Source organism: Pygocentrus nattereri, chromosome 13, assembly GCF_015220715.1.
Source record: "Pygocentrus nattereri isolate fPygNat1 chromosome 13, fPygNat1.pri, whole genome shotgun sequence".
NCBI lineage: Eukaryota > Metazoa > Chordata > Actinopteri > Characiformes > Serrasalmidae > Pygocentrus > Pygocentrus nattereri.
The window spans coordinates 36,262,616-36,275,920 of record NC_051223.1 but is presented as its reverse complement, the minus strand read 5'-3'; the positions used below and the strand labels follow the sequence as shown (position 1 = coordinate 36,275,920).

At 41.1% G+C, this 13,305-nt stretch overlaps 1 protein-coding gene across 1 annotated transcript in view; it reads left to right on the top strand.

Moving 5' to 3' along the window:
- The window catches only part of zgc:165653 (uncharacterized protein LOC100006671 homolog), a 45,031-nt gene extending 33,322 nt beyond the window's left edge, over positions 1-11,709 (top strand). Inside the window, exons 14-21 of the mRNA XM_017715324.2 lie at positions 1,705-1,845; positions 2,410-2,592; positions 3,351-3,485; positions 3,566-3,745; positions 5,037-5,183; positions 7,865-7,930; positions 9,309-9,467; positions 11,456-11,709. Of these exons, the coding sequence (XP_017570813.1) occupies positions 1,705-1,845; positions 2,410-2,592; positions 3,351-3,485; positions 3,566-3,745; positions 5,037-5,183; positions 7,865-7,930; positions 9,309-9,467; positions 11,456-11,614 (1,170 nt within the window). The 3' untranslated portion in view covers positions 11,615-11,709. The remainder of the gene's footprint in view (positions 1-1,704; positions 1,846-2,409; positions 2,593-3,350; positions 3,486-3,565; positions 3,746-5,036; positions 5,184-7,864; positions 7,931-9,308; positions 9,468-11,455) is intronic.
- Positions 11,710-13,305: the final 1,596 nt, after the last annotated feature.

Here is a 13,305-nt window from a genome sequence, read left to right as displayed (position 1 = left end):
GCCAAATATGATCAGCAAATCCACAAAATACACTGATAATCAGTACTGCTGGTTTATTACAGATGTGTAAAATTCAGCATGACATTTTTTTTGTCAATCAACTCGTCAAGTCTTGTCAAGTCAAAGTTTATTTATATAGCACTTTATATAACACACAGGTGTTGTCATGAAGCAGCTTTACAGAAAAATCCAGGTCCGAGTCCCCATGAGCGTCGCCAGTGGTGACAGTGCAAGGAAAAACTCCCTCAGGGCAAGAGGAAGAAATTTTGAGAGGAACCAAGACTCAAAAGGGGAACCCATCCTCCTCTGGTTGACACCGGATAGCAAACTCTAGTAGGATGGCAGTTTGTACCTTTAAGAAGAGAGTTGTTTTGCTATTGGCAATCAGCAGGTCAACTGTCCATCCTTTCTCCAGCACTTAAATCCCCCAACCACCTCATTTTAGCCCTGCATTTTACAGCAGACAGTGAGACCACACTACAGCATGTTTTCTGTAGTTCAGTAAACTTTTTTCTGTTTTAGTAAAAACATAATTTTGTAGCTGTTGGACCAAAACCTCGTATCTCCAAAATGGTAACTGTCACGATTGGCCCCTCCCAGTCCTGTCCATGTGTTCGTGTTTTGGTTTAGTCCATGTGCGTTTGTTTTGGTATCTAGTCCTGCCCCTCGTTTTGTAACTCCGCCCCTGATTGTTTTTCCCTGTCCCTCGTTTTCCCTGTATACTTAAGCCCTGTGTTTGCCGGTCTTTGTTTGATGTCTCGGTCTCCGTTTTTTGTGTTGATTCTGGTTTTTGTCATGTCTGTCCCCCGATCTGTCCGTGTTGGCTCTATGAACCTGGACTGTTTTGACCACAACCCTGGATTTGCCCCTAATAAATCTCGCTTATCTCAGCACATGCGTCCGCCTCCTCGCTCCCCCTTACAGTAACTTTACAGGAGAAGGAAAAAGCACACTTTATTTTTAATGTAGGTCAATGGAACCAGACATTTTTTCATCATGAAATTTACACACAATATAAAAAACTGAAAAAATGACACAAGTGGTTTTGGTCCGACAGCAGCAATTTTCTAGTCATGTACTGGTAAGCATATTTGATTTTGATTGATTTTATTAACAAAATGGTTTAATCATTTTCTGCCTAACTAAGTTTTGTAAACTAAGTCATTTAAAGTGTTTTGTCATGAAGTGTTTCATTGAACAGAAACGTACCACCCAGATATCTTCGCAGTGGTAGTGATAGGAACCAGGGGTCAGAATGTCTGCAACAGAAATACAGCAACCAGCGAAACTTAAAATAAATGATGTTGATGATGGTAAAACTGAAAAAATAAGGTTCCACCAGGGTCTATTTTGCCACCTGAATGACTGTGTCCATCTTAACCATCTGATTATGCAGAATTTTAGTGGTGAAAAAGTGGTGAATTTCCCCTTGAAACTACCACAAGACGGAATAGATCAGTTTTAGGTACAAGTCAGGACACAATTTAAATAGAAGACATCAGTGAGGTCTTCATGTAAAACAGGTTCATAATTGAGGTTCAGTTGAGCTGCCAGTGTTGAGGCTGGACAGCCGAGAAAATGAGACTGGGCTTGGGGTCTGTCGATTATACTAGATGCACATCTGCATGTGGAACCTCTGATGTTTGGAACTGAGTCTTTGCCTTGAGTAGTACGTGTGACTTTGTATTTGTATGTGCTTGTAAGAGAACAGAGAAGCTACTGGAGACTATTGATCAGCTGTTCCTGGAGTTTGGTAAAAGATCTGCACCCTTTAATAACTGGATGGAAGGAGCCATGGAGGACCTGCAGGACATGTTCATTGTGCACAGTGTGGAGGAGATACAGGTACCAACACATACACTCAGCATTGTGTCTTCGGGTCCAGTAGCATCAGCCAATATTCAGATCATACAAATTTATCAGTATCTCACTTGCTTGTCTCCTATTGCAATGAGCTTCTAAGCTTTTGAAGTGAAAAAAAAGCTCTTAAGGAGCGATACAGGCTGAAGTGGTGCATTTGAATACAAATATGCTTCAATATATTTGAATTTTGCTAATGGTTAAAATAACAATGATTAAAGAAAAACATGCAAAATAGTAATATTTACAGAGAGAATCGCGTTTTAACACGACATTTTTCTGTGATGAGAAAAAAATAAGAAATTAAAAGCAAAAAATACAATAACAAGTTAAAAAAATCTAATAATAATTAAGGACCAGTAATTATTATTTCCTTTAATTCCTTTTATTCTATTCCTTAATTAAGACTGTAGACACCTGCCAGGCCTAGCTGACCCAGAGACTTTATTAAAAGCTCTCATTAGGGCCACATCTCACCGGCAGTTCCACTCCCTCTGTAATTTTTGGAGTTCACGCTGTTTTTTCACCAAGGTTCATGTATGTGTGCAGAATCTGATTTCAGCTCATGAGCAGTTCAAAGCGACGCTGCCCGAGGCGGATAATGAGAGACAGGCCATTCTGAGCATCTATAACGAGGTGCAGAAGATCGCCCAGAGCTATGGCATCTCCCCCAACCTCACTAACATCTACTGCACCATCACCCCAGCCGAGCTCAGCGCCAAGTGGGACAAGGTACATGTGTACAGTCGCATACAAAACTTCGAACACGCTCTGTCAAATTTCATGTTTTGTGAAATTAACACATTCATTATAGCGAACAAACTTATATGTGGCAATTTCTTGAAATTTGGATCATTTTTGTTTATTTACTGAGTTGTATACATATTGGGGGAAAATGTGCCATAACTTTTGCACAGGGCACATTGTATGTTTTTTTCACTAATAGGTAAAATTCAGCAAATAAAGAATATTTGTGCATTAAAATGTGCAGAAGTGTGTTCTTTGTAGATAATGTCTTTACTTATTTGTTGATTTCATGTAAAACTTGAGAAAACATTTGACCAAGGGCACCCAAACTTTTGCACGGGATTGTGCTCGGTATGAACGCTATATATTAGGGCACGTTATTGTAATGTGTTACCAAGAAATGTAGCTGCTTAAATGGCACAAGTAAACTAAAATGTTTGAAAGTCATAATGTCTGAGACTGAGGGGGTGGGAAGGTCTTTGTGAGGGGGTGACGCCCCCTTTCACGCTCCCTGTGTGGGGTTCCTGACCATTGATGAATGGGGTAAAGGGGGGTAACAAATTATACAGAGATGTATGGACTACAGATGGACAACAGTTGGTAACTATAGAACTACAAAGTGCTCCTATGTAATAAGTGGAGCTGATAAAATTATTTGGACCTCATAAAGTGACAGTACATTGATTTGAATTACTAAGGCTTTCCTTAAAAACATAAAGTGGATGGAATGTTTGTGTGAGTAGGTGAAGAGGCTGGTCCCACAGAGGGACAGTGCTCTGCAGGAGGAGTTGACCAGACAGCAGGTGAACGAGCGGCTGAGGAGGCAGTTTGCGGCCCAGGCCAACCTCATCGGACCCTGGATCCAGACACGCATGGAGGTACAACACCAACACCAAAGTCTGCATGTGTGCAGGATCGAGAGGTCTGAGTGAGCTGCAACTGTTGACTGTCTTTTCAGGAGATCCTGCACAGTTCGGCGGACGCAGGCGGCACGCTGGAGGACCAGATGAACCAGCTGAAACAGTACGAGAGCATGATCATCAACTACAAACCCAACATCGATAAGATGGAGGGAGACCACCAGCTCATCCAGGAGTCGCTTGTATTCGATAACAAACACACCAACTACACCATGGAGGTAGACACACTGAAACACTGGTTCCCTAAAGCTTATCTAAGAATCTTCAATTTGGTGAAGGATCGGTTTGGCAAAAAGTGATTTACACAAATTTCCACGTAACCCAGATGTAGTCAATCAGCCAAGATATGTTTAGGGAGGTCAGTAGACACCCAAAATTACTGTACATACATCCCCAATACTTCTTTAGACCACTTCCAACACATTAAGGGCCTGCAGACTTGTCAGAGTGGTTTAAGACAGAATATAAGCTGTAAAAATGAATCCACTATGAATTATTCAGTATCCATTGTGAATTATTTAGTATCTGCTATGGATTATTCAGCATCCACTATGAATCTTTCAGTATCTATTATGAATTATTCAGTATCCTCCATGAATTGTTCAGTATCCTCCATGAATTATTCTGCATCCACTATGAATCTTTCAGTATCTATTATGAATTATTCAGTATCCTCCATGAATTATTCAGCATCCACTATGAATTATTCAGTATCTATTATGAATTATTCAGTATCCTCCATGAATTATTCAGCATCCTCCAGTATTCAGCATCTGCTATGAATTATTCAATATCCACTATGAGTCTTTCAGTATCTATTATGAATTATTCAGTATCCTCCATGAATTATTCAGCATCCACTATGAATTATTCAGTATCTGCTACGAATATTCTGTATCCTCCATAAATTATTCAGTGTCTGCTATGAATCTACAGAACTTCATTGTGTAGCTGAACACAGAAGGCAGCCATTTTTAATAAATGACTGTTAATCTAACATTTTTGAGCTGAAGATAAATGTTTTTAAATAGAAACAACAGGCCACTTTAAAGAGGTAGAACTCTAAGGTGCCACTGCATTTAAGATTGCACAGAATTTAAAGTGGAACTTGGCACATGGCACTAAATTTAAGGTAGCAGTAAAGTTAAGGTGGCACTAATTTTATGTTGGCACTGAATTTAAGGTGGAACTGCATTTAACATGGCTAAATTTAAGGTAAATTTTAACATGGCTAAATTTAAGGTAATGCTGAAGGTGGCGATAAATTTAAGGTGGCACTGAATTCAAGGTAGCAGTGCAGTTAAGGTAGCAACCAAATCCAATGAACTTTGGATACGGTAGCAACCACCTAGCAACATCTAAACAACACTTTAGCAACAATCAGTAGTCTTCCACCAATTTAACATTTTAATGTAATTAACTGTCTTTTTTATGCCAACTTAATGTTAATTCACATAATTCCCTTTCTAGTTAGTGTTGACCTCTGTTTTGTCTCCATGGTAACGGCAGCACATCCGTGTGGGCTGGGAGCTCCTGCTGACGACGGTCGCTCGCACCATTAATGAGATTGAGACGCAGATCCTGACCCGCGACGCCAAGGGCATCAGCCAGCAGCAGCTCAACGATTTCCGCTCCTCTTTCAGCCACTTCGACAGGGTAACGGCACCCAGCCATGAACACCAACTCTACTAATGTACTAACAGCTACTTCTGAAGGAGCGCTTCACCCAGCAGTGAATGAAGCCCAGTCAGCATGAGGCTGCTACTCAGCAGAGAACATTTTATAAAATGTCTAAAGTTGCCCATAGCACACAAAATCTCCAGTCCATACAACCAACATGTGGGTTTTTATATTTTTATATATATATATATGAGGACCTCGGCTCAGTTTAGCGTCAGTCTGGGATTAGAGCTTGTGCCCCCTCTGCTGTAGAACTGAGCAGATACAGAGATTCCCCCTCAGTAACTCCAGCCTGTCACATTGCATAATGTGGTTATTTTGAACAACGTCCAAATATGTCAAAGTGGTCACACCGGCAGCATCGACCTGTGCTTAACAACAACACTACAGTTTGTTACTGATCAGCCTGACCACCCAGCACACTACACACTGAGCTCCACCAGCTCAGAGGACTGTATGTTGTGGACTTCATCTCTGGAAAAGTAGCCCGATAGTGTTTTGTTATAATGTACTACCCTCTATTGTATAATGACAATAAAGTTGAATTGAATTTAATTGAATATAAACCAGTGGTCACCAACGTTCTTCCTGGAGATCTACTTTCCTGCAGATTTTAGTTCCAACCTCTGTCCTAAACTGCTGCCCCACCTTACCTAACACTCATCCAGTCCAGCCAATCAAGGACTTCTGCTCCAGCTAATTAACTTCTTGAGGTGTGGCCAATTGTGGTTGGAACTAGAGCCTGCAGGAAGACCGACCTCCAGGAGCCGGGTTGCTGACCACTGTGCTAAACTAAGTTTTTCTTATTGTACGAAACAGGGATTTACACCAGGCACTGTGGTTCATAGAAATTAGGCAGCTTAGTAGACAACATTCACATTTTATCTGCTGGAGATGTGGTTCAAATCCATCACTGGGCAGTAAAGCTAGAATTATAGGCTGCGTGAGAACTTTTTTACACTACATTTGGTTTCTTCTGAAACTCGATTAGGCGGTCTCGCTTGATAAGAGCTATTGCAGTATACTGTAATTAAGTTTAATTTCATGTTTGTTTCCTTTTTGGTCACACTCCCATATAGATGCTCTACAGATACCGAAATTATCAACAACAGTGTGGTTAGGGTTAGGAGTCAGTGTAAGTTTTGCTGTGAGGTTAAGGTTAGGGTTAGGTTTAGGATTAGGCATAGATTTAATAAAATCTTTCATTCTGAATTTAATAGATATTCAGTTGAATTTAATAGATATTCATGCTGAGCATTTACAAAGAATCTACAGTGCACCATCCAAAGTGTTACCCCTTTTTTACCTCCTGAGCCCTCGCTCCTCAAAATGTTTGTGCACAGGCCTGGATTTTAATCACATGGCTGCATCGCCACATATTCCATCTGATAATGAGTGCATTTGCATGCTCTTACTAATCTGATAACTCCAGAAAATCAGATTTTGTCAGTAATCTGATCAATGCATTTATATGCACTTGAGTAATCAGATAATGGGGAAACTCCATGGGGATTGTGAGTCAGACAGTAATCTGATTTCAACCAGCCAATAAACTCACAGAAGAAGACGTGATATAAACATAATATATAACTAAAACTTCATTCCAGGCTTTTTTTTTAAGCTTTGCGGCACTTTACCTGAAAATATGAACATACATGATCTAGAAGATGAAGAATATTTAAATCATTCATTTCATAGAGCATGTAGTCAAATTCAGCTGCCAATCGCGATGACACTGCTTACTTATTTCTGATACCACTATCTGTTTTTACACATATACAGATTGAGGAATCTGAAAGAAATCAGAATAAGAGGTTACATGCACAGGGTGGCAGGGTGGCACGGTGGCGTGGTGGGTAGCGCTGTCGCCTCACAGCGAGGAGGGCCTGGGTTCAATTCCCCGGCCGGGTGACCGGGGTCCTCTCTGTGTGGAGTTTGCATGTTCTCCCCGTGTCTGCGTGGGTTTCCTCCGGGTTCTTCGGTTTCCTCCCACAGTCCAAAGACATGCCGTCAGGCCAATTGGACATGCTAAATTACCCCTGGGTGTGAGTGACTGTCTGTGTCTGTCTGTCTGCCCTGCGATGGACTGGCGACCTGTCCAGGGTGTATCTTGCCTTCCGCCCGAAGACCGCTGGGATAGGCTCCAGCATCCCCCCGCGACCCTGACGGAGAAGCAGCTTAGAAAATGGATGGATGGATGGAGGTTACATGCACTGAGAAATCTGAGTACTGAGCTCAAATCCAGCCTCTTTACTGGATTTCTAAATCAGACCTTACTCTGATCTTAGAAATCAGACTATATTGTTTACATAACTATCTGAATAATCAGATAACTGCAGAAATCTGATTATGATGATTATTGAGTGCATGTAAACGCACCCTGTGATGCACTGATTGTATTCTATTTAAATCTCTTTCTCGTCTTGATTTTGTCCTCCGTCTCTGTCCTTCATGTCTCTTTGGTTTGCCCTTTCACCCACTTCCCCTCTGCTGGATGTGTCTGTGAGCTGCTGCCTTCCTTTTACCTTTACTCCTCTCTGATTTGACGCTGTGCCCCCTGCATTCCCCCTCCATATTCATCTGTTCATCCCTCCACCTCTCCCTCCTTTTCATTATCTGTTGTTCTCTTCCATCTCTCTTCTCTCTCCGCCCTGCAGAAGAAGAAAGGAGGCATGGAGACTGATGATTTCCGAGCGTGTCTCATCTCTATGGGTTATGACCTGGTAAAGAAATCATAAACCGTGTTTTTACTGGTCATTTCTACTGCTCTTCTCATAACACACTCATTCAGAGTGGGCTGATGTGAAATGCTTTGTTCTAGAGAAACAGTCAGAACTGTTCGCAGTGGTGGTGATGGGAACCGAACGTCTGAGTTTATTACCTCAAAAAGCTCCTTCACAGAAAGTTACTACACAAGTGAAATGGTTATGAACAGCTGCCTGGTGCCTGAGACACTGCTTTATAGTAGTTTTGAGACAAAGTATATTTTACAATCCATTCATGGTGTTTTTGGATAGTAAATACAGTAATTGTAGTCATGGCAACCCCTGGTTCCCATCACTGTAAAGAAATCTAGGGTTTCTTTACAATGAACCCTTTCACATCAACCCCCACTGAATGACTCCATCCCAACCATTGACCACTGAATTAGGGAGAAATTCTGAAAAATTGGTAGAATTCCCCTGTGCACATTTGAAGAGATGGTTCTTCAAGGGTTCTTTAGTGAGGAAAATGGTTCTATATAGAACCATGAACACTCAAAGAAACCTTTTGCGTGGTTAAATGTGCTGTGTATGGTTTTATATAGCACCTTTTTGAAAAGGGTTCTATATAGCACCAAAAATGGTTCTACAATATCAAGTTTATAACAATAGATACGTAGAACCCTTGGTTAAATAGAACCATATACATCTCATTCACCCTTTTTGAAAAGGGTTCTGTATAGCACCAAAAATGGTTCTACAATATCACGTTTATAACAATAGATACGTAGAACCCTTGGTTAAATAGAACCATATACAACTCATTCACCCTTTTTGAAAAGGGTTCTGTATAGCACCAAAAAGGGCTTTTCTGTTGTTACAAGCTTGACCTCGTAACCATAGTAGAACCTATTTTAGTGCTATATAAAAGCATATACATTACATATGCATTTTTCAAAAGGGTTCTATATAGCACCAGAGAGGGTCCTTCTGTTGTTACAAAGTGGAGAGTGTAACCATAGGGGAACCCTTTTTAGTGCTATATAGAACCCTTTTCAAAAGATGCCATATAGAACCATATACCACATTTAATTCTCCATCAGTCTGAAGAACCCTGTCACGATGAAAAGAGCCCTTTCATCATGCAAACAGCTCTGTAAGTGTTTGTTATTGTATATAGAACCATTTTCTTTGCTAAGGAACCCTTGAAGAACCATCTTTTTAAGAGTATAGTCTAACAAATGACATGGAGTGGAATTAAATATCTAATAATGAACATGAAGTGATTTCTATATATTGTTTCTTATGTGTGTGTCTGTGTGGCTTTCTGTGTATGTGTCTCTGGGTGTGGGTGTGTGTGTGTGTCTCTGGGTGTGGGTGTGTGTGTGTGCCCATGTAGGGAGAGGCAGAGTTTGCACGTATCATGTCATTGGTGGATCCAAACGGTGTAGGACTGGTGACGTTCCAGTCCTTTGTGGACTTCATGACCCGTGAGACGACCGAGACGGACACTGCGGAACAGGTCGTCGCCTCCTTCAGGATCCTCGCGGGTGATAAGGTGCGGTTGTGGAGGATCACACAGTTACATGGACTTCAGTTCACTAGTTTACCTCATAAAACATTTTGTTTAAACAGTTTGTTTATATTTATCTTATTAATTATTTCTGTATTTAATTAATTACTTAATTACGTCGGGAACCTTTTCTGGAGTGCATGCTTCTAAAGGAAGAACCCATACAAAAAATTAAGTTTGGTCAGTTATTGTATGAAACAGTGTTTTAACATATTGGGTCAAATTTTTGATCACAAACTTAGTAGCTGTTTCATATGTTTTAGTATGCCATCATTGTCAACCTGCCTTTTAAAGTAATATTTATTTTAGAATCATACATTTCAGAAAAACATGACAACAATCTCACCAAGATCATTTAATACATATAACACACACATTGCTGCTGTCTGAACAAAACCTTGTATCTGCATTTATGTCATTTTTCAGTTTTTGACAATTTGTCTGTTGTCCTTTACATTGTGTGTACATGTCATGATGAACGGACCAAAAGAAATGCCCGGAAATGACTTGGTAAAAACTGACTTGCATTAAAAGTAAAGTAGGTTTTTTCCTTCTCCTGTAAAGTTATCGTTTTGGAGATACAAGGTTTTGTTCTTACAGAAGTGATATATCTCTAATTCTTGATGTCTATTATTTAATAATATGTACATATTTTACTTAAGTCTGTTTGTGAATTAAAGTGGTTGGGATAGTGTAGTGGGTAACACCTCTGCCTTCTACACTGTAGACTGGGGTTCAATCCCCCACCAGGGTAAGTACCCTACACTATAAGAGTCCTTGGGCAAGACTCCTAACACCACCTTGGCCTCCCTGTGTAAAATGATCCAATTGTAAGTCGCTCTGGACAAGAGCGTCAGCCAAATGCCGTAAATGTAAATGTAAATGTAAGTACACTATATTCACCCATCCAGATCACTGAACTCAGGTGTTCCCGTCACTTCCATGGCCACAGGTGTATAAAGCCGAGCCCCTAGGCCTGCAGACTGCTTCTACAGACATTAGTGAAAGAATGGGTCGCTCTCAGGAGCTCAGTGAATTCCAGCGTGGTACCGTGATCGGACGCCACCTGAGCAGCAAGTCCAATCGTGAAATTTCCTCACTGCTAAATATTCCACAGTCCACTGTCAGTGGGATTATAACAAAGTGGAAGCGATTGGGAACGACAGCAACTCAGCCACGAAGTGGTCGGCCACGTAAAATGACAGAGCGGTCAGCGGATGCTGAGGGGCATAGTGTGCAGAGGTCACCAACTTTCTGCAGAGTCAATCACTACAGACCTCCAAACTTCATGTGGCCTTCAGATCAGCTCAAGAACAGCGTAGAGAGCTTCATGGAATGGGTTTCCATGGCCGAGCAGATGCATCCAAGCCTTACATCACCAAGCGCAATGCAAAGCGTGGAATGCAGTGGTGTAAAGCGCCGCCACTGGACTCTAGAGCAGTGGAGACGTGTTCTCCGGAGTGACCAATCACGCTTAGATTGCTTAGATATACTTAATCTGCAGTGCTTTCTAAATAAGAAAAAGACGATTTGTCCTAAATTGAGAAATAAATGTCATATAAAATAAATAAATAACAAAAATAAATGTCATAAAAATGTCATGGAAAGCAGACTATGAGTATAAACTGTTTGTGTATCTTGAAAATCGTTGCTCCTTGTCATGTTTTGCCAGATAGAACCTCATAGTTCCAGGCAGAACGTGAGTTCTTAGGATTAGAAGGTTCTCTCTGCATTTTACTCTTTTACACATCTGATAGGATTTTGATGATGTACATGTAGACTGAATTTAGGGTGTCTGTCATTTTCATATATAAAAGAGACTCAACATATCAGTCTTGCTGTTCGGAATGCAAAATCTTTAAAGCTCAGTATCTCAAAACTGCTCAGAACTCAGACAGAACCGCATAATTAGTGCATCAGAGTAACTTTAGTGAGTGTTTTCACCTGTAAGTGTTCGCTGTTTCTTTCCACAGCCGTATATTCTGATTGAGGAGCTGAGGCGTGAGCTGCCCCCCGAGCAGGCGGAGTACTGCATCTCCAGGATGCCTCTGTACCCGGGGCCTGATGGGGTTCCAGGAGCTCTGGACTACTCTGCCTTCTCCAGTGCACTGTATGGAGAGAGCGACCTCTAAAGGCACACAGCAGAGCTACACCCTGGAAAAGATGTTTTTATTTGCTGAATAATAAAATGCCTACAAGAATGATTAATAAAAATGAAGATATCTAACTGCTCACCCGAACAACACGCTCCAGTGCCAGGTCTGGTCTTAATGAAATGCTGCTGACATCTAGTATTTGACAACTCGAACCTGACAGTTGGGTCAGTGGAGAAAAATTAGTTACAATTGCTGCATTTCAGATCAGAACAATCAATACGAGGCTAAAGTAGAGCTTTTATTTCTGGGTAGTATTTTTCAAACAGGTTTAAATCATCGAGACAATGTCAATGACGTCCTAAGAACACCTGATACTTGATATATACACCGATCAGGCACAACATGATGACTACCTCCTTATTTCTGTGCTCATGGTCCATTTTATCAGCTCCACTTACTGTATAGCTGCACTCTGTAGTTCTACAGTTACAGACTGTAGTCCATCTGTTTCTCTGATACTCTGTTACCCTGTTCTTCAGTGGTCAGGACCCCCATGGACCCTCACAGAGCAGGTACTGTTTGGGTGGTGGATCATTCTCAGCACTGCAGTAACACTCATGTGGTGGTGGTGGTGTGTTAGTGTGTGTTGTGCTGGTCTGAGTGGATCAGACACAGCAGTGCTGCTGGAGTTTTTAAACACCTCAGTGTCGCTGCTGGACTGAGAACAGTCCACCAACCAAAAATATCCAGCCAGGAGTGTCCTGTGGGCACCGTCCTGTGACCACTGATGAAGGACTAGAGGATGACCAACACAAACTGTGCAGCAGCAGATGAGCTGTCGTCTCTGACTCTACATCTACAAGGTGGACTGACAAGTTAGGAGTGTCTAAAAGAGTGGACAGTGAGTGGACACAGTGTTTAAAAAGTCCAGCAGCACTGCTGTGTCTGATCCACTCACACCAGCACAACACGCACTAACACACCACCACCATATCAGTGTTACTGCAGTGCTGAGAATGACCCACCACCCAAATAGTACCTGCTCTGTGAGGGTCCATGGGGGTCCTGAGCAGTGAAGAACAGGGTAAAAGTGGGTAACAAAGTATCAGAGAAACAGATGGACTACAGTCTGTAACTGTATGGACAATGAGTGTAGAAATAAGGTCATAATGTTATGCCTCATCGGTTTATTCCATATCAAAACATGCTTGACATCCCCGCGGACACTCTCACCGTTGCCACTGTGTGTATCAGTTCATGAGTAATCCAATAAACCTGTCTGACAGCAAGCAACTGTTGTGCTTTCTTTTTTGATTATGATTTTTAAATGACCTGTCCATCTATTTGTTTTGTCCTGAAGCACATAGAGCAGCGTAAATGTAACTAGAGCCCGCCATCATCAACGAGATATATGAGGCCTGTGCCATGGATCCATCTTAATTATGAATATTTGGAATATTTTCCAATTTATTGTACCGAAAAACATACAGTCGCATTTTTTTTTTCTAAGGGAAAACAAGTTTACACATCTACACTTAAATAGGACATATTCAGCTATTTTGTGCACACCTTTTATTGATTTGCTGCCTTTAACATATTGGAAAAACATAAAATACATAAAAAAACATAAAATATGTTAAATTCAATAAATAAACAGTAATTGTGCAGTGTAACGTGCAGAAGTGTGTTCTCTGTAGGGGATGTGTTAATATCATTTGACCCTGTTT